At 56.5% G+C, this 16,959-nt stretch overlaps 7 protein-coding genes across 7 annotated transcripts; 3 read left to right on the plus strand and 4 right to left on the minus strand.

Moving 5' to 3' along the window:
* Nucleotides 1-342: 342 nt before the first annotated feature.
* Nucleotides 343-1,725, minus strand: MKK02DRAFT_43065 (uncharacterized protein; the record flags this gene model as incomplete). Its single annotated transcript, XM_053092265.1, has 1 exon — nt 343-1,725. The coding sequence occupies one exon, from the start codon at nt 1,723-1,725 to the stop codon at nt 343-345; it is 1,383 nt and encodes a 460-aa protein (XP_052948442.1).
* A 708-nt stretch (nt 1,726-2,433) lies between these two features.
* MKK02DRAFT_43066 (uncharacterized protein) lies at nt 2,434-4,365 on the minus strand (the record flags this gene model as incomplete). Its single annotated transcript, XM_053092266.1, has 4 exons — nt 2,434-3,012; nt 3,077-3,163; nt 3,211-3,289; nt 3,356-4,365. 4 exons carry the CDS (start codon nt 4,363-4,365, stop codon nt 2,434-2,436), a joined length of 1,755 nt encoding a protein of 584 aa, XP_052948443.1.
* Nucleotides 4,366-4,575: 210 nt separating this feature from the next.
* On the plus strand, nt 4,576-9,236 carry MKK02DRAFT_36290 (Alpha/Beta hydrolase protein; the record flags this gene model as incomplete). The annotated part of the gene is made up of 10 exons (XM_053089394.1): nt 4,576-4,855; nt 4,915-5,096; nt 5,155-5,371; nt 5,426-5,544; nt 5,764-6,029; nt 6,208-6,318; nt 6,507-6,622; nt 6,701-6,884; nt 7,059-7,944; nt 9,114-9,236. 10 exons carry the CDS (start codon nt 4,576-4,578, stop codon nt 9,234-9,236), a joined length of 2,484 nt encoding a protein of 827 aa, XP_052948444.1.
* A 953-nt stretch (nt 9,237-10,189) lies between these two features.
* MKK02DRAFT_43069 (uncharacterized protein) lies at nt 10,190-11,429 on the plus strand (the record flags this gene model as incomplete). The annotated part of the gene is made up of 2 exons (XM_053092267.1): nt 10,190-10,597; nt 11,202-11,429. 2 exons carry the CDS (start codon nt 10,190-10,192, stop codon nt 11,427-11,429), a joined length of 636 nt encoding a protein of 211 aa, XP_052948445.1.
* A 482-nt stretch (nt 11,430-11,911) lies between these two features.
* Nucleotides 11,912-12,934, minus strand: MKK02DRAFT_32060 (uncharacterized protein; the record flags this gene model as incomplete). The annotated part of the gene is made up of 5 exons (XM_053088434.1): nt 11,912-11,994; nt 12,067-12,278; nt 12,305-12,651; nt 12,801-12,845; nt 12,866-12,934. 5 exons carry the CDS (start codon nt 12,932-12,934, stop codon nt 11,912-11,914), a joined length of 756 nt encoding a protein of 251 aa, XP_052948446.1.
* A 165-nt stretch (nt 12,935-13,099) lies between these two features.
* On the plus strand, nt 13,100-14,194 carry MKK02DRAFT_43071 (uncharacterized protein; the record flags this gene model as incomplete). Its single annotated transcript, XM_053092268.1, has 1 exon — nt 13,100-14,194. The coding sequence occupies one exon, from the start codon at nt 13,100-13,102 to the stop codon at nt 14,192-14,194; it is 1,095 nt and encodes a 364-aa protein (XP_052948447.1).
* A 745-nt stretch (nt 14,195-14,939) lies between these two features.
* On the minus strand, nt 14,940-16,709 carry MKK02DRAFT_32062 (uncharacterized protein; the record flags this gene model as incomplete). Its single annotated transcript, XM_053088435.1, has 8 exons — nt 14,940-15,474; nt 15,538-15,749; nt 15,804-15,826; nt 15,867-15,954; nt 16,070-16,184; nt 16,277-16,510; nt 16,544-16,575; nt 16,623-16,709. The coding sequence occupies 8 exons, from the start codon at nt 16,707-16,709 to the stop codon at nt 14,940-14,942; spliced, it is 1,326 nt and encodes a 441-aa protein (XP_052948448.1).
* Nucleotides 16,710-16,959: the final 250 nt, after the last annotated feature.

Raw genomic sequence — 16,959 nt, forward strand, 5'->3', positions numbered from 1 at the left:
GACCGAGATCCGGGGGTGGCGGAGACTCCACAAACGAGGAATGCGGTGTAGACAGGGCAGATCTGATCTGGGCAGATCTGGCAATGTGGCGGGCGCAGATAGGCGAGAGGATCAACAGTAGAAGGTCAGATGGACAGTCGCGATCAGGAATAATATCATTGGATGTTATGATTTCGCGAGACCGAGGGACACGCCTTACGGTCATTGGGTTTCTCACCTAGCCTAAGGTATTCAATCAGTATGCGCTGTCAAGTTCTGGTCTTGGAGGCTAAATTTTGAGTCTATGCACAGTCGTAGTTGCAATCGAGTACGTTGTAACAATGAAGCTAACCTGATCATCTCTCATACCCGTCTCCCATCCTCAGCGAGAACACCTGTCGCACGATGCTCCTCTGTCTGCGGCACCGCGTCCGCCGACGCTGAGGTTGCGGCTCGTTTCACGCCGACCAGATTCCTGACCCGATATCCTTCTCCCGTCAGACCTAAATGATCAGTGTAGGGCTGCGATGAGTCAGGAACCATCCCTCCGGTTTGGTATAGCTCAAACAGCCTCTCGAATAGAGGGTTATTCTCGGCCACACATGCGCGTAGCTCGCCCACAGCCGCCTCGCTCCGTGCCCGTGTGCCGAGTGCAGCTGCTACGCCCCGTTGCTGATGCACTGGGCGCACGTAGAGGGCGTGAAACTCTGTCGTCGTCTTCGGGTCATCCCATTGGCTGGTCTGCGTGAGCATCCCGATGCAGCCGATCGACTCTGTCCTCGTCGATGCGCCCACTAGGGCTTCATCTTGAACATCGATTTCGGCAATCCACAGCGTGCGTTTCTCGTGATCAGACTGTCCAGGATCGGTCCACTTCTCCGCCGATCCGTCCGCGACGAGCTTGAGGCATGTCAGGATGTCGTCGTTGAATTCGGTGTCAGGATGAACGCCCTCTTGCGATAGGAGAAAGTGGATCTGCGACTCGCGCAGGAGCCTGAGATCTGACTTGGTCGGCGGAGAAGCAGCGGATATCTTTCTGATGTTGAAGGACGCGTCACCGGAGATGGATGGCAGCGCCCTGAATACCGAAGTGGTCGAGATGAGCTTGTTCGGGTCATCGTTTGTCTGCGACGCTAACGCCGACGCGAGGGCCTGTCCTAATGTCTGTCTCGCCAGGCTCCTGCGCGCATTCAGGGGCGTACGCTTGACGAGGAATCCTTCTTTCCGGCCGGACTCGAACTCCAATACGAACTCATCCTCTTCACACAGGTCCTTCAGTCCATCAGACAGCTTGTCGAGATACGTCCTCGTTGACTTGATGGTCGGATCGGGGTGCATTGCCGTGGCATAGAGCTGCTTGTCGACTCCCCATTCTTTGGCTTTGGCATCAACGTAAAGCGCATGAAGCACGGCATACCGCCCATCATGGTCCTCGTCGGAATAGCCACCATCCTTGCCATCCCTCGAATACCTCCCCAGACAACCGACAGATCTCAACACTTGGTCAGGCGAGTCGGCGTCAGTGACGCCACAGTCCTCCACGTCCGCGACCCAGATCTTGCTGGTATCATTGTCACATGCGCTCAGATAGTCCAGCATCGAGCTGACGCGCTCGTCGAGCTTCGCGCCCTTGTGGCCCAGAGTGGACTGGAGGTGTGTACATGCCGTTTTGAGAAGAGCTGTGTCTTCGTCGAGGCTGAGGTCGACAGGCCGAATCGAGATGGTACGGGTAGGAGTAAGAGACATGCTGGTGATAACGAGCCGGGTGGCGAGTGAGTAATGGAAAACAAGGTGGCGTGGAAGGAAGTGCAACCTGGATGTCTAAGGTGACTGTGCCGATGGATGATGAGTATGGGTAGCTAGAGGTTGTATCGAGTGGGAAGAGAGGTGAGTGGTGCGCTAAGTGGCAAGAAGACAGTAAGCACCAATTGGGAGGGGTGGAATGGGGGCTCTTTATAGACTTCACAAAGCAAACCAAGCCCGAGCTCGCGATCGATCGCGTTTCCGCCGATCAGTGTGATAGTCTACCTTTCTTCCCAACATCGACACTAGCAGATTCTGTCCCGTCCTCCTTTGACTCCAGGCAGTGCTTGGTCAGCGGAACAAGTACCCTCGCAGTCACCCGCAGCGACCCGAGCGATCACAGTTTGGCTCATCAAGCACGCCATCACATATGCCCGGTCAAGCGAGAGCATAAAGGTCCGCCCGATCCGCAGCGTCATAGTGATCAGTCACAGACGACACCGAGCATTCTGCTGCTTCTGCTATTAGTATGCGTGAAGCCATTGTGGGCAGGCTAAAGTCACCACTCGTGAAGATCAGCCGTCAGTTTGGTGAGCAACGATACGGTGCAAGGCATAAGCACCAAAAGTACAGACCCCGACCTGACCAAGATCCATCCTCCTTTCCCCCTTCTTCCCATATTTCCCCCTTCATCCCAAATTCCCCTGTCTTTCAAGCCTCAATCTCCCTATACCCCTTCCTAACCGGCCCCTTGCCCGCCTTAGCTCGCCTCTTCGCCTCCCCCACCGCATCCCCTAAACCCTCCACCAACCTCCCCAGCACCCTGACCTCCTCCTCCGCCTCCATCCCCGCCCCCTCCGCGCCCAAATGAAACCCCACCAGCCTCGCCTGCGTCATCCCCAACTGATCCCTATACCCTTTCGTCAACACCCTCACTCGCTCCAGGTGCTCCTTGGCATCCCCCAGCCCCTCTATTGTTTGGCCCGTGAGCGTCAGGTCCCGCTCCAGCATCTCCGATCGGGGGACTTCACCGCCCACGAGCCGGTGCTTGTTCTTGTCCCACGCTTGGCGCCAGATCGGGTCGCGCTCTTTTTCTGTGAGCAGCGAGAAACGGATCTCGGTGAGGCGGCGATAGAGCCGCGAGCCCTTGTCGGACGCGAGGGAGGCGGTGGTGGTGGCGGTGGAAGTGAGGGAGTGGAGCTCGGTGAATGCCGAGTCGAGCTGGTTTATGAGGGAGTGGATGCGCGCGGCGAGGGTGGCGTTGGAGGGTGGAGTGGGGGAGTCGAGGAGCTCGAGCAGAGTCGAGAACCGATTGTTAGCTTTGGCTCTCGTGGGCAAGTACAGGGGAGCTTACCTCCCATTGGATCCATGTAAATGCATTGACGGCGGCATAGTCGACCGCTGAGATCTCGTCTGCTAGATCACGTGTGATATCGCCAAGCTGAATAGTCAGCCAAGATCGTGCCTCTAAGAAGAGCATAGACTCACATCGGTGATCTCTCTTCCCACAATCTCCTTACCGTCTAGCTTGCTTCCAACGCTGACAGCGACACCCAATTCCCAGATCCTATACTATCAGCTAGGCCGCTTCATAGTTTCCTCACGAAATGGCGGCAGATCCGCTAGTACTTACTTGACATAATGCAGATTCCGCACCAGCCCTGCACTACTCATCGACTGCACACTCTCAAAGATATCCCTCGCTTGCTTCGCTTCCCTCCCCAGACCTCTCGCCACACCCGCCACATCTACCCCTGACCGTCCCCCTCGCCCTCGGCCGAGCGCGAGATCAGGGACGACCCTACTCCAATCCCACTCCCAGAACGGCCTCGCCGTCCTCCCTTCTTCTTGCACCTCCTCATCGCTGTCCAGGTCCGGCATATCTACGCTCAGATTCGGCCTGAAGGTGGACAGCATCGAGTACTGGCATCCCAGACCAAGCAGGGTGCAAGCCGGAGTGACTAATATCCGGGCGGGCACGATGGCCGCAGATCGTGTAACGCCGAGATTGGAGAGCGAGCCGACTGCCCACGTGGCCGATGGGAGGACCGAACGGATAGCCTGAGCGGAGAGATTGACGAGGAAGGAGGGGAGGAGGGGAAGGAGCCAGTAGGCTGATAGACCGGCGATGAGGATTGCGGAGAGGCCAAGGAAGAGGGGAAGGAGGTAGGGCGCGAGTATGGTCGATAGGATGGATATGCCGAATGAAATCGTGCGCTGGAGGATGGAGAAGGCTATTGAAACCATCCCGAGCGCGAGTTTGAGCGTTCTTGGTCTGCCTGTAGCCGGTGGTGGTGGTCTGCCGGGCACGGGAGCCAAAGGTTGAGGTCGAGCTTCCCGCCGGGGCGTTGCAGCGGGACTAGCTTTTCCCGAACCTGAAGCTAGCGGTACCTTCCTACGGCGGACCGGAGTCGCCACTCTCCGTGGCGAAGGGACAGCTATATCCGCCCGTGTCTTTCCCTTCGGCGTAGCATGCCTCGAGCTGGATGCTCGACCGGTAGATGACCCATCTTCATCATCGTGCGACGCGTGATGGTCCTCCCAATCATCGCTTTGGGCGGAAGCGGTCCGTCTGGGCGCTCTCCTACTCGGCCCAGCAGGCGACATGGGCGGAGTGGAGGTCCCAGATGTGCTGATAGCCATTATAGATGGAGTATGGTGGTAGATGAAGACCCTCTGGGTTGAGTGGCGATTTTGTAGTGAATTGACGTCATCGCTTGAATTGTTATTAGCGGGATCTATCTGAAACAAGCTATTTCTATTAGCCCAATTTCCTAATCAACAGAGTCAACAAAAGTCGGCCTCCTCATTCCTCGTCTAACCTCCTACCTATATCAACAGCTCCCCAGCAACATGGGAGGCTTCGGGACCACCTCTGTGGCCTTCGCAACTGCCCCGACTGTCATATCCACCTTCTTGTCGCATATCGTATCGAAACCTAAGCGCCGATCGTCCAAAAAGAAGGGGGCTCATGGCAACGGTCACGGTCATCGCGATACGAGCGAGGATGCGCCGACGGATGATATTACCTATAAAGAGGGGTTGGAGGTCGTGAGGCGGTTCATAGACTTTAGCAGTCACCATGGAGTGGAGGAGGTGCAGGCTTTTACGGCGATGCAGGTGCCTACACCACGTAAGTTGAATCATGCCTTCTCTAGTCGGGAGACAAGGTGTGAAGCTGACTCGAGCTAGACTGGGTACGAAAGAAGGTCGTCACCATTCCGGACGATATCATACTCAAAGCGGAGTCGATCCTGGCGGAACATCTATCGACATACGGCCCGAACGGCGCGGAGAAGGGCGGTATCCAGCTCGTAGGAGGGGAGAGATGGTGGCGCTTGCGCGGCAGAGCGCTGGAGGGCGAATGGGTCGAGGTGAGCTCTAGACCAGACTCGTCCTCGTTGGAATGACATGCGGAGCTGACTTAAACAGCTACAAAAAGACTACCTGATGCGCAAAGCTCGACAGGAACAAGCTGCAGCCGCGGCCGAAGCTCAGGCTGCCGGTCTTGCTCGTACTGAGACCGTCGAACAGTCCTCTTCGCGGTACCACTTTCTTCCAAAACGATCGGCTACGCTAGGCAGCTCGAGCGTCAAGGATAGTACAGGAGGGGAAGTCATCGGCGATCGAGTGATTCTGTATATACATGGTGAGCTCTTTGACCAGTCTCTCTTTGGCATCCGAGTCCGAGCTGATATGTCAGGCGGAGCATTCTTCTTCTCTTCCCTTGATACACATCGGTATCAGGTCCAGCGGCATGCTCGGAAGGCAGGAGCTAGGGCTTTCTGCCCAGCATACCGTCTAGCGCCGCAGTACCCCTTTGTAAGTCCCGATTTCTCCATGCACTTCTCCTCTGCCCGTTTGTCGAGGTCGGGGTCCGCAGGCGGCGATACCAGCCTTGAGAGGGGTCGAATATCGTCCGAGAGTTCAAGCTACGGTTGGTGAAGCAGGGGTACTTCCTGCTGGCGGGCGAGATAACAGTCTATGGCGGAATCGGCGAGGGCACATTTGACCCAGTCCTTGAACTTAGCTAAACCTCAGCCCTGCGCCCTTCTCGACGCTCTCTCGGCCTACCTCTACCTCCTGCACCCCCCTCCAGGCTCACACGCCCCCATCTCCCCCACCTCCATCATCTTCATGGGCGACTCGGCCGGCGCGGGACTCTGCATCTCCCTTCTCGTCCTCATTCGCGAGATGGGACTGCCGATGCCGGCGGGTGCGAGCTTGATCAGTCCGTGGGTGGACTTGACGCATAGCATGCCGAGTATTGGCGGGGATCCTAGTGGGGACTTTATACCTGCTACGGGGTGAGCTCTCTGGTTCTCATTCGGCGTGTTCTTCTCCCCTTGTCCCACTGGAATCAGGGAGACTCAACAACCTTCCACGAGATTGGGCTTGATATCGAGCGAGATCATACGCTTAAACTCCCGCCCGCCCGTTTCGCCGATGGATAGGACTTTCGTGCTTGGCAAAGCTGATCAGCAGGTTCCACTATAAGCCTAGCTCGACGTGGCCGCCTATACCTGGAGATGGGATCGCTGTGCGATTACCGGATGGGACGGATCGGCAGTATGACGAGCAGGTGCAGATGTACTGGTGAGCCTTTCCCGCGCATTTTCTCCTCCCAAGATCGTACTCTGGCTTGCCAGCCGAATACTTGACGGCGAGCAGGAGGGCAGAGAAGGGTCAATACCTTGAGAAACGCTCCATTCCGTGTCTCACCTTCTTCGAGCTGTAGCGATTTTGGATCGGCAGTATATGATTGGGCAAAGCTGATTAAGCAGCCCAAACAATCTGCTCACTCACCCTCTCGTCTCGCCCGTCAATCAAGGCTCGCTCGGCGGGCTTTGTCCCCTTCTCATTCTTGGAGGAGGCGGCGAACTACTTCGCGACGAGGCCAGTCCTCCAGCTGCACGGTCCTGATCGACTGGTATGGCCTCCAAAGCTGATACTTAGATCATCTACCTCGCTCACAAAGCCTCAAATCCCACTCTGTACCCTCCATCCCGCTACACCCTCGAGCAGTACCCCGACCAAGCGGCCTTAGTGGCCAAATACCCGCCGACCAAGGTGCATCTACAAATACATGAGGGTTGTTGTCATGTTGTGCCGACTCTGAGCTGGACGAGGAGCGCGAAGCATATGTACAGAGCGTGCGCCAAGTACGTCCTTTTCCCTTCTTTTACCAACTTGACCCTCTTCCAGCTCCCCGTTTCTCTCTTGTCACCACTTGGCCTTCTCTTCCCTGTCATCGTTCCTCACGAAAGAGACTCTGTACTCCCCCAACTAGCTCTTTGCGGGCGGATTTTTTGTACGAATCACGGGCTGATCATCAGCTTCAACATATGGGCATTTACCGCTGCGTCCAAAGCTCTAGTGGGCAAATTAGAAGAGCGGGACGCGCACCAGCACAAACACGCCCATCACCCCCATGCTCATCACTCGCATCACCATCCTTCATCCCGCAAGTCGGCGGACAGCGGCGGATCCCGTAATCCCGCTCGTCTTCAGACCGACCTTGGAATGACTTCGGATACCACCCAAAGTTCCTCCCCGTCTTCCGCTTTCCCCCGCACGCCTTCCTCAGCTACCGCCAGCGGTGCCCCTAGCACCGTCTCCTCCCTTATCGATCTCACCAAGCCGATCATCACTGCCTGCGCGGCGGACGCTGCCAATGCGGAAGAGATCGACACGGAGGACATGGAATCTGAATGCTCCTCATCGTCGGGGGACGACTCTGACGACCCCTCTTCTCCCTCTGAAGGCGATCGACCGGCAGCTCTTGTCATAGTCTCCGTGACTGGGTCTGAACCCCTTCCTCCACCCGGATCGCACATCGTCTCGGAACGCGTCTCCACCCGGGGCCGAATCCGGCCTTTCGAACCCATCGCCGAGGTCCCCGCGCTCCACCCGGATCTTCGAGACCATATCGGTCAAGTCCATCCTGATGGGGCTATTCAGAAATGGCTCGCCCGCCGAGGGGAATGGGATATCAAGTACTCGTCCGCACTGAAGAAGTGGAGGGAGGTGCGGATGGAGGATAGGCGCATGGCGGAGAAGGTTGGGTTCTTGAGTCGGAGGTTGCAAGGCGAACGACCACCCCTTGCTAGTCTGGCGGGGCTTTGGGATATCGAGTTGGCGAGAGAGGTGGGGAAGAGTGTGGATGAGATCGATAAGCGGACGAGTAAGGGGGTGATGATGTGGATGAATATGAGTTCCAAGGTATGTCCTATCCTGGCTCGGGTCGAGGAGTGGATGTGGGTAGGGGAAATGATGAGGGCGAGAAGAGGAGTAATGAAGAGATTGAGGGCAGGACAAGTCAGAGATTAAATGAGAGCAAACACATTCGAGATGGAAGAGAGGAGAATAGAAAGATAGAGAAGAGGGACCGGGGAGGAAGTACACAGGGAGGACAGAGAGGATTGGAGGCTGGAAATGAGGGATACGGGCAGAGAGGGAGTCAGCATACAGTGGTCAGGATACAGGGAAAGATCGGGACCAGGGAAAAGGGGGAAAGATCAGGCATACGGAAGGGGCAAAGCTGATCCGTACAGGCCGACAAAGAACAATCCGGCGGTGACACCCTCGGCGAGATCCAAGAGAATGTCCAGGCGGAGCTGCAGGATCGGGAAGAGCAAGCGCAAGAAGATGGGCAAATGCAAGAGACGACTGGGGCAGATGGGGATGAAGGCGTGATTAGGACGAGGGATAGGCGGCGGAGCTCGGTCGGAACAAGAGGGAGACGGAGGAGCTCTGTGGCTGGGCCGAGGCCGGTGGTCGGAGGGCACTGATAGAGGAGTAGAGGCTCTAGGTGGATGTGGCGGAGTGGGTTGTGTAGAGCGGGCTCAGGGGCTGGTGGATTGATGAAGATGATGGGCAGGAGCGGTCATCCATGATGCCTTGGACAATATACATTGGCTATGATACAGTATGGACGCTGATCCTCTTGTGTGGATCCACCTCGACCATGTGGTGCTCCTGTATCGATCAGCTGGTGTCTGTTTCGCGGCTCGTCAAAGCCACCCACCTCATGTCGCCAGATTAGCTACAAACTCCCCCAGCACAGTCTTCCAATAGACTGGATCTCCGAGAGCTTCCCGAAGATTTGGCGGCGCCCTGCCCCGGCACGACACTGTCGCCAGCATCAAAGCCCACAACCACCTCGGCTGAAAGCGCGATGCGTCACTCGCGGTCCACGCGGACGTCCACGGTCCAGCTTCGCCTGCGTCCGGGCAGAGCGGCATGCCCCCCCGTGCATGAACCGGATTATACGACCTGTAGCCCTGAGGGATGATGCGGCAGGCGCTAGGGAGGTGGTCCAGTCGCGAAGCGAGTACGAGCGCGTCGAAGAGCTGGCTTGATGGGAGAAAGCTTGACGCCTGGAACAGCAGACGCTGAGCGGGGATGATGCAGTCGTACCGGAGCAGATCTTCGATAATTTCCCAGGTCGCCTGATAGGCAAGGGAGTCGCTGGGGATGATGCCGCATCGGATAGCGTCAACGAGATGATGTAGGTGATAGGTGGGAGGGGATTGCGATTGGTGAAGGTGAATTTCTTGCGAACCGACCGAGTTGCTTTCCAGCATATCTTTGAACATTGTACTATGTCATCAGCATCTGTCTGATCGACCTCTCACAGAGCTCCATCGATAACCTCTACCAACCTGGTCGGCACAACACCCCGACGACCAGCTGCTTCACCGCTCACTCTGACCAAGTGTGAGGATCTGGAGGAGGCTTGTCACTTACCTCGCTTCTGCCAAGACGTGTTTGTCCATCCTCCACGCCTCCTTGGTCTCCTCACTGAGAAGGACGATTTCTCCTACATCGTAATCCCTCCCAATGGTGTACACTGTACCCTTGGCGTCGGTGTAGTCAGACATGATGGGTAAAAGAGATTGATGGGCAAGGTGAAAGCTGGAGCCGATTGCGGACGCGTTGAGGCTGTGGGTGTGCGCTGATGCAGAAGAAGCACAAGACTTCAGATACCTTCGCTTGATCACTCATCCTTCTATCTGACTTCTGACCTCTGATATCAACATGGACGTCCTCATAATCCTCGGAGTGGCCGCCATATGCTACATGACCCCACCCCCTCACAAAACCTCGTCCTCGGACCCTCCCCCATATCCCTTTTGAGGTCTACGCCCAGTTACTCCCATTCCTCGCCAAGTCTGGCCAAGCCGTCTGCGCTCGCGTCTCTTCCACATTATACCTCATCGCCACGCCCCTCCTCTACACCCGCGTAGAGATCGATCTTCCCAGCGCCAGGCACCCTCTGTGCTACAGGAATTCACAGGGGTTCCCGGAGACAGGCCTCCCGAATCGAGCAAAGGTCCCTTCCGGCGGTCTCCCCCCCTCGCCTGCCTACATAAATCCTCCGGGCCGCTTCACTTATACCACCCACCTCACTCTACTCCATCACACCCGCGCTCTATGTTGCCGATACGTATACGACGCTCTTCTCATGCCGAGACTCCACACTCTCAACATCCACGGTGGTGACAATCGGGATTTCCACACAGATTTCGACGATTTCCCCGAAGACAATTTCTTTTGCGATGCCACGACCTGCCCTCTCATCGCCAATCTGCGACCCTCCCGTCTCGTCCTCTACTCCTCGGCAGGCTGCTCCGGCGGGCTTTTCTGGTCATCGCCCATGCACCCATTCCCTCCGCCCTGGATTCGAGAGCTGACGGTCCACTTCCGGGTGCACCCAGTTGTTCATACTCTCCGGCCGCCATTCTACGAATCTCTTCGTTCTGTCCCGCGCGGCATAGAGAGGCTCCGCCTTGTCCTAGAGGTCGAGGAGAGGGACTGGGCGGAACACCCGTACGTCTCCGGAAACACGGAGATGTTCTGGGACAGGCTCGCGGTCCTATGTTGTTAAAGTTAGCGCATGATAAAGTCAGAGTTATACCACCGTACCAAAAGACAATTGCCACTTGGGAGTAGCATACTCATATTCTAACTCTCCCCCATGCGACGATACCTAGTGGTCGGGTGTATCACGTTGTTTAAGCAGGCTACTGCTGATATACGTTGTTTTCAGGGAGACTTCTCCCTACCTCGTGGAATCGCTAAAGTCTTCAACATCGAGGGTTTCGAACCTGCGACCAATGGTAGTGTGAACGAAGAGCGGCGTTACCAAGTCAGAGTTATACCACCGTACCAAAAGACAATTGCCACTTGGGAGTAGCATACTCATATTCTAACTGATAAGGCTCATCAGCTTGGCATACCGGAAGTGGTAGCTATCAGTGGACTATCGAAGCGATAGGCAATAGCTAGCGATAGGTTAGCTATCGCTAGGTTGATAGCTTAGGGCTATCGATAGGTTAGCTATCGATAGGCTATCAGTAGGTCGCTAGGTATCGATAGCTTGATAGGTTAGCTATCGATAGGTCTGGAATATATAAGAAGAGCCAAACGAGTCGTATGCATCCCCAGTCTGCTCTTGAAAACTTAACATATGTGAGGGGAATGCGCAGAGGGTGGAGTATATCGGCGCGGAGAATATCCAGGCGAGAGGCACAAATACCCCGTCCACGACCAAGATCACGCCCGAGGATATTGCGCAGGAGATCAGGGAGGCGGTCACGAAGCAGCTGAGGCAGAAGGGATGGACAGAAGCGAAGGCTGAGGCGCGGGCAGAGGAAATTATCTTTACCACCAAGGAGGAGTACGAGAAGCGCCAGCGGCAGTAGTGAGGGATAGGAAGGAAATTGTGAATACTGGTGGGGGACGGAGATGAGTCTCAAGGTATGTCTATCTTGCTGGATGAAGGTCTTAATTCGGGAGACGCGTGAGCTGACGAGTACAGGAAGATACCGATGATACTGGCGGTTGTGCAGACGGGATACTCAACGTGGATGATGGCGAGATGGATGTCGGAGCGAAGAGGCGTATGAGTGGGGGAGGGTCAGTCCCTGGGAGCGGGGAGGAAGGGCTGGACGGAATCACAGATAAGACTGGGCGGAGGAGCTTGGGCGCTGGGTCGAGGCGGATGATTAGTGCGGATGAGTACGGGGCGGCCAGACCTGTCAAATGAGTGCGGAAGAGCAAGAGTGAGCGAGCAGGCGCAATGAGGGGGGGAGGAGGGATGCAGAAGAGACGAGGGAGGATGGGGTGTATGCAGGAGAGGAGCTGAGGGATGAGAGTGCAGATGTGTTGGGGTGATTGATGAGGGTCAGCCTGGGGGATCTTGACCATACCCGATATATACATTCGCTATGATACAATCTGCACGACGTTCTCCTGATGGGCGATCATCTAGAGGTCAAGGAGGCCCTGTACTGATCAGCTCCGGCATATGGATCATCACTGGGGAGCAGAAACACTCACTCATTTGGCCAGATTCGCCATAAACTCCCCCAGAATCATCTTCCAGCATGCCGGCTCCTGCAAACTTCCCCAACCGTTCGACAGCATCTCCTTCTGACACGTCCCCGTCGCCAGCGTCAAAGCCCAGACCCAGCCCGGCTGGAGCCGCGCAGCATCGGCGAGAGATCAAGGGCGATGTCGGTTGTCTGGGCAGAGGGACAATCCCTCTTCGCCTGAAGGCAAGTCCCCTTCATACCACCTGAAGCCCTGTGGGAGGATCCGACAAGCGCTTCGAGTGTCGTCGAGCCGAGAAGCGAGTACGAATGCGTCGTATAGCTCTTCCGCGTCGAGATCCTTCGATCCGTCAAAGAGTAATCGCTGGGCTGGTCCGACGCAGTCGTATTGCAGCAAGATGTCGATGATACGTTCGATGTTGCTTATACCCATATAGCTAATGGAGGAGCGACGGGGATAGAGAGCGCGTGTGAAGTGGTAGACGTAGAATCCGGCAGGGTGAGGTCGTTTGGGAGAAATCTCCGGAGCTCGGGGAGGTGGATTTCTTGGGGACCGAACGAGTTGCTGCTGAGCATGTCTCTGAACACTGTACTATAATGTCAGATCGTTCGCTTGTTCTACCATCTCCCGCCTCATCCTCCGCTGCGCTTCTCATCGAGGTCATGCGCTACCGGTGACATCCCCTCCGGCTTGATCTGCAGGAGAGGGCTGAAGAGCGAAAATGGTTGATGGTTACTCACCTCGCTTCCATCAGGACCTGCTTTTTCACGCTCTACGCCCGCTTGCTCGCCTCGTACAGTAGTACGATCCCATCGGAGTCGGGCTCTATTTGGAGATCGTACACCACACCTTTGGCGTCGGTGTATTCAGGCATGATGGCTTGTACAGGATAATGGGCAGTGTCAGAGTAGAAGCTGGGCGAGGACGAGTCGAGGGGCGTACTTCCGCTCACACCGGAGCAGATCTTGTCCCCTTCACAAGCTCACTCCCAGCCTTCCTTCTTTCATACATCAACATCAAGCTGCTGAGATTACTCATGATGCCTACCTCACTCCCTCCCCTAGCTCGAGCCATTCCCCATATCCCATTCCCCGTCGAGGTATACGCCATCATCATCGGATTTCTCGACAAGCCGGAACTCGCGGTCTGCGGTCGCGTCTCTCGCTCCTTCTATACCCTCGCTACGGCCCTTCTGTACCGGAGTATCGATATTGAGAGCGCTACGGACAACCCTCTCTTCAGCTTCGATACCCCTAGCGCGAGCAAGGTGAGGGTCGGAAAAGAAAGTGGGCGCGCGAAGAAGGGCCGAACGAAGGCGAGGGGGGTTGTCGCTGGCTCGACTACAGTCCCCCTCGTCCCTCTTCCGGATCGGTTCTCATACACCAAGGACCTCACCATCGGCACCCACTACAAATACGACTGTCCGTCTCTTCCGGTACTCAATATGCCCAACCTCACGACCCTTCACATCCGCGGCTGGTGTCTCGACCTCTGCCTCCCCGAACCTCCGTTTCACTTTCTCGACATGGGCTTTGCGCCTCGTGGACACGCCCTCACCCCCAAACCAACCCCGTGCTGCCCATCCATTACCAGCCTCCGCCCCTCCCGCCTCGTCTTCAACGCTCCCAGCATGTCCGCAATGGGCTTATGGCCTTCCGCTAGCAACTCATTTCCCCCACCCTGGGTCACCGAACTGGTCGTCCCGTACACGGTCAGGATCAACACCATCAGGGATGGCAATGTCGCCCATGGGGTCCTCGGTAGTCTGCCCGATACGGTGCGGAAGCTCAGCATCGTGCTGAAGGAAGGGGATGGTGGCTGGGACCAGGGGCTTTTCCTCATGGCTATGGTGCGGATAGACGGGGTGGAGCTGGCTCCTCTAACCCCGTCAAGTCTATGGAAGAGGATTGCGGGACTAAGCAGGGGCCAGGCGCAGGTGGTGGAGTACATCGGGGTGGAGACGATCCAGGCGGGACATCGGGGAATCTCGACCGACGGTATCACGCGGGAGATCAGGGATGCGGTCAAGGAGCGTGGGGTTGCGGCGGGTTGGGAGGTGGCAAAGGCGGAAGCAAGGGCAGAGGGGATTATCTTTACCACCAAGGAGGAGTACGAGAAGCGGCAGATGGAGTAGAGCGGAGCAGGGAGAAGGCTGTACATACCGATGGGGCTGGAGATGAGCACAAAGGTACGTCTAATCTTGCTGGACGAAATCATGATCAGGAAAAAGCGCGAGCTGACGAGTACAGGAGACCGAAGATGTCACGGATGTGCAGAAGGGGACGTCAGTGTGGATTTCAGAGCGAGATGGCGGAGCGGAGAGCGGACTGAGCGGGATGATTCGAGGGCTGGATAAGGAAAAGCGGGATATGGGGAGGAGGGGTGGGGTAGGGGAGGAGGGGCGGGACAGGGTGAGTGTAAAGGGAAGGCGGCTGAGAGTCAAGGTATGTCCTATCTCGCTGGGTTTGTAGTACAAGTCTGAATTGGGTGGGGCTCATCCACACAAGGAGCGAGTGCGGAGTAGGTGACAACCTGATCGAAGATGTCGATGAGCACAAGTTGGGGGACACGAGGTCAAGGCTGCAGCGAGGAGGGCGGTGAAGGTCGAAGTGATGCAAGAGAGATGGGTGTGGCTGGTCATAATGAGCTGGGGGAAATTAAGGTGGGTCTAGCACAGTGAGAGGCAGAAGAAGTGATCAGAGCGCTGACTGAGATTAGAGAAAGAAGATCAGCTGTTAATATCAGACCTCGATGCGTAAGGCAGCTGTATGCATCGACTATGCTCCCTGCCCCTGCCGCCATCGCGCAGCTGACTACTGATATCACCTGTGCACTCAGCTCTGGTCTCCTGTCCCGCTTTGGAAGACGAGGTTACTCACTCATTGCGTCATGTTGGCAACAAACTCCCCCGCTACCCGTCGCCAGTACGATTCCGACCGAAGATCTCGACCGTCCCTCGGCGTACATTGGGCCGATGCCTTGGTCAAGGCCCAAACCCAGTCCGGCTGCAGACGGGCGGCATCGACCGATCTCCACTGCCGTTGTCCGCTATCGGGACAGAGAGACAAAGCATCTGGCCGAGGGTCTTGTGCGTACCACTTGTAGCCCTGGGCGATGATGCCGTCGGCGCACTGGAGATGGTCCAGGCGGGAGGCGAGTACGAGGGCGTTGTACAAATACTCCGCGCGAAGGTCTTTGGTACCCTCGAACAGTAAACGCTGAGCCGGGCCGATGCAGTCGTACCGGATGAGCGCATTGACGACCTCCGTAAGGCTGACCATATCGAGGGCCTTCTCGAAAGTCCGATCCGGGTGCAGCGCGGAGGCGAACTGGACGATCCAGCGGCAAGCATCTGGGAGGTGGATCTCTTTCGCGCCCTCCGGATTGCCGCTAAGCATGTCTTTGAACATGAGACTAAAGTGTCAGCCTTGGTCCCATAGGCCATCTAGAGCATATTTGTCGGGGGTCGCCACATACCTCGCCTCCATCAGAATCCGCTTTTCAACTAGACACGCAGTCGTTCCTTCCTCATCCAACAAAGCGATGTAGACGCCATTGAACTCCGAGTGGACCTTGTAGAGCACACCCTTGGCGTCGATGTACTCGCTCATGATGGCTTCTGGAGTGGTGATGGGCGATGGAGAAAGGAAATCGCGCGCTTTGACGGCGGAAGACGTCTCAGGAATGGTCTGTGTGTCGTCGAGGACGCTCAAACCTTAGTTTCCACCCCTTCACAAGCTCACTTCTGACCTTCCTTCTTTTTTGGCTTCTACATCAACATGATGCATTTGGTAAGTATTGCCCACCGCCGACTCCCCCTCCGCCACCCAACCCTTCCCTCACATCCCCGTCGAAATCTACGCCCACATCCTCACATTCCTCGGTCGGTCGGATCTCGCGATGTACAGCCGTACTTCACGCTTCACCTACCGCATCACCACCCCTCTCCTCTATCGAAAAGTCCACATTGACCTTGCCAAGGCCATCAATCCCCTCTTCTACTACGAACCATCAGCGTCCCCGCGGGGGACCAGGATGATGATCGTCTTTCCCGTCCGGCGGAAGGCAATCGGAAAGCGCAGACTCGCCGCCATAAAACCCCTCCACCCCCTCCCGGACCGGTTCTCATACACAAAGCACCTCACAATCGTTCCTCATCAACATCCCTTCTGCGAGGCCCCCACTCCACTCGACATGCCCAATCTCACATCGCTACGCGTCGACGTCGACGGCTCGTGCCAAGACGTCTGCCTCTGCGTTGCCAAACACAGCCAGAGTGGCGCCATGTTCTGCCCCCTCCTTCGCGGTCTTCGATACCCCCGCATCATATTGGACTCTCTCGGAAACTCGGCACTCGCTCCTTTTTGGCCCCAGCTCGGTGGCGGTACCCACCTCTTGATCCGAGGGTACGAGGTCCATCTCAAAGTCCACCCCGAAAGTACCAGATACTCTGATATCAACACTCCGTTACCTCCTCAATGACCGGCGTGCGGGCTTCGGAAGCTGGGCTTGTTCCTGGATGTCAAGTCAGGACAATGGGAGGAGGACACGGTCCGGCTTACTCGGGAGTGGGGATTGACTGAGGGAAGTCTACCCTCAGTCTCCCCGCAGAAGCTCTGGAGAAGGTTGGCGGCGCTTTGCAGAGGCATAACGGCGGAGGTTGAGTATGTGGGGACGGAGATGATCGACGCGTGTCCAACTATGACACACGAGCAAGTCATGCAGAAGATCAGGGAGGCGGTCAGGGAACAGGGGAAAGAGATGCAGTGGTGCCATGCGCCATTGAATGAAGCGAACAGGGAAAGCAGGGCAGCAATGGTCGTGTTCATAACCAAGGAGGAGTATGAAAAGCGGCAGAGAGGAGGAAGGGACGATCTGTATGATGACGATAGCGACGAT

This window comes from Dioszegia hungarica (genome assembly GCF_025882075.1).
Source record: "Dioszegia hungarica strain PDD-24b-2 chromosome Unknown MKK02contig_6, whole genome shotgun sequence".
Classification (NCBI taxonomy): domain Eukaryota; kingdom Fungi; phylum Basidiomycota; class Tremellomycetes; order Tremellales; family Bulleribasidiaceae; genus Dioszegia; species Dioszegia hungarica.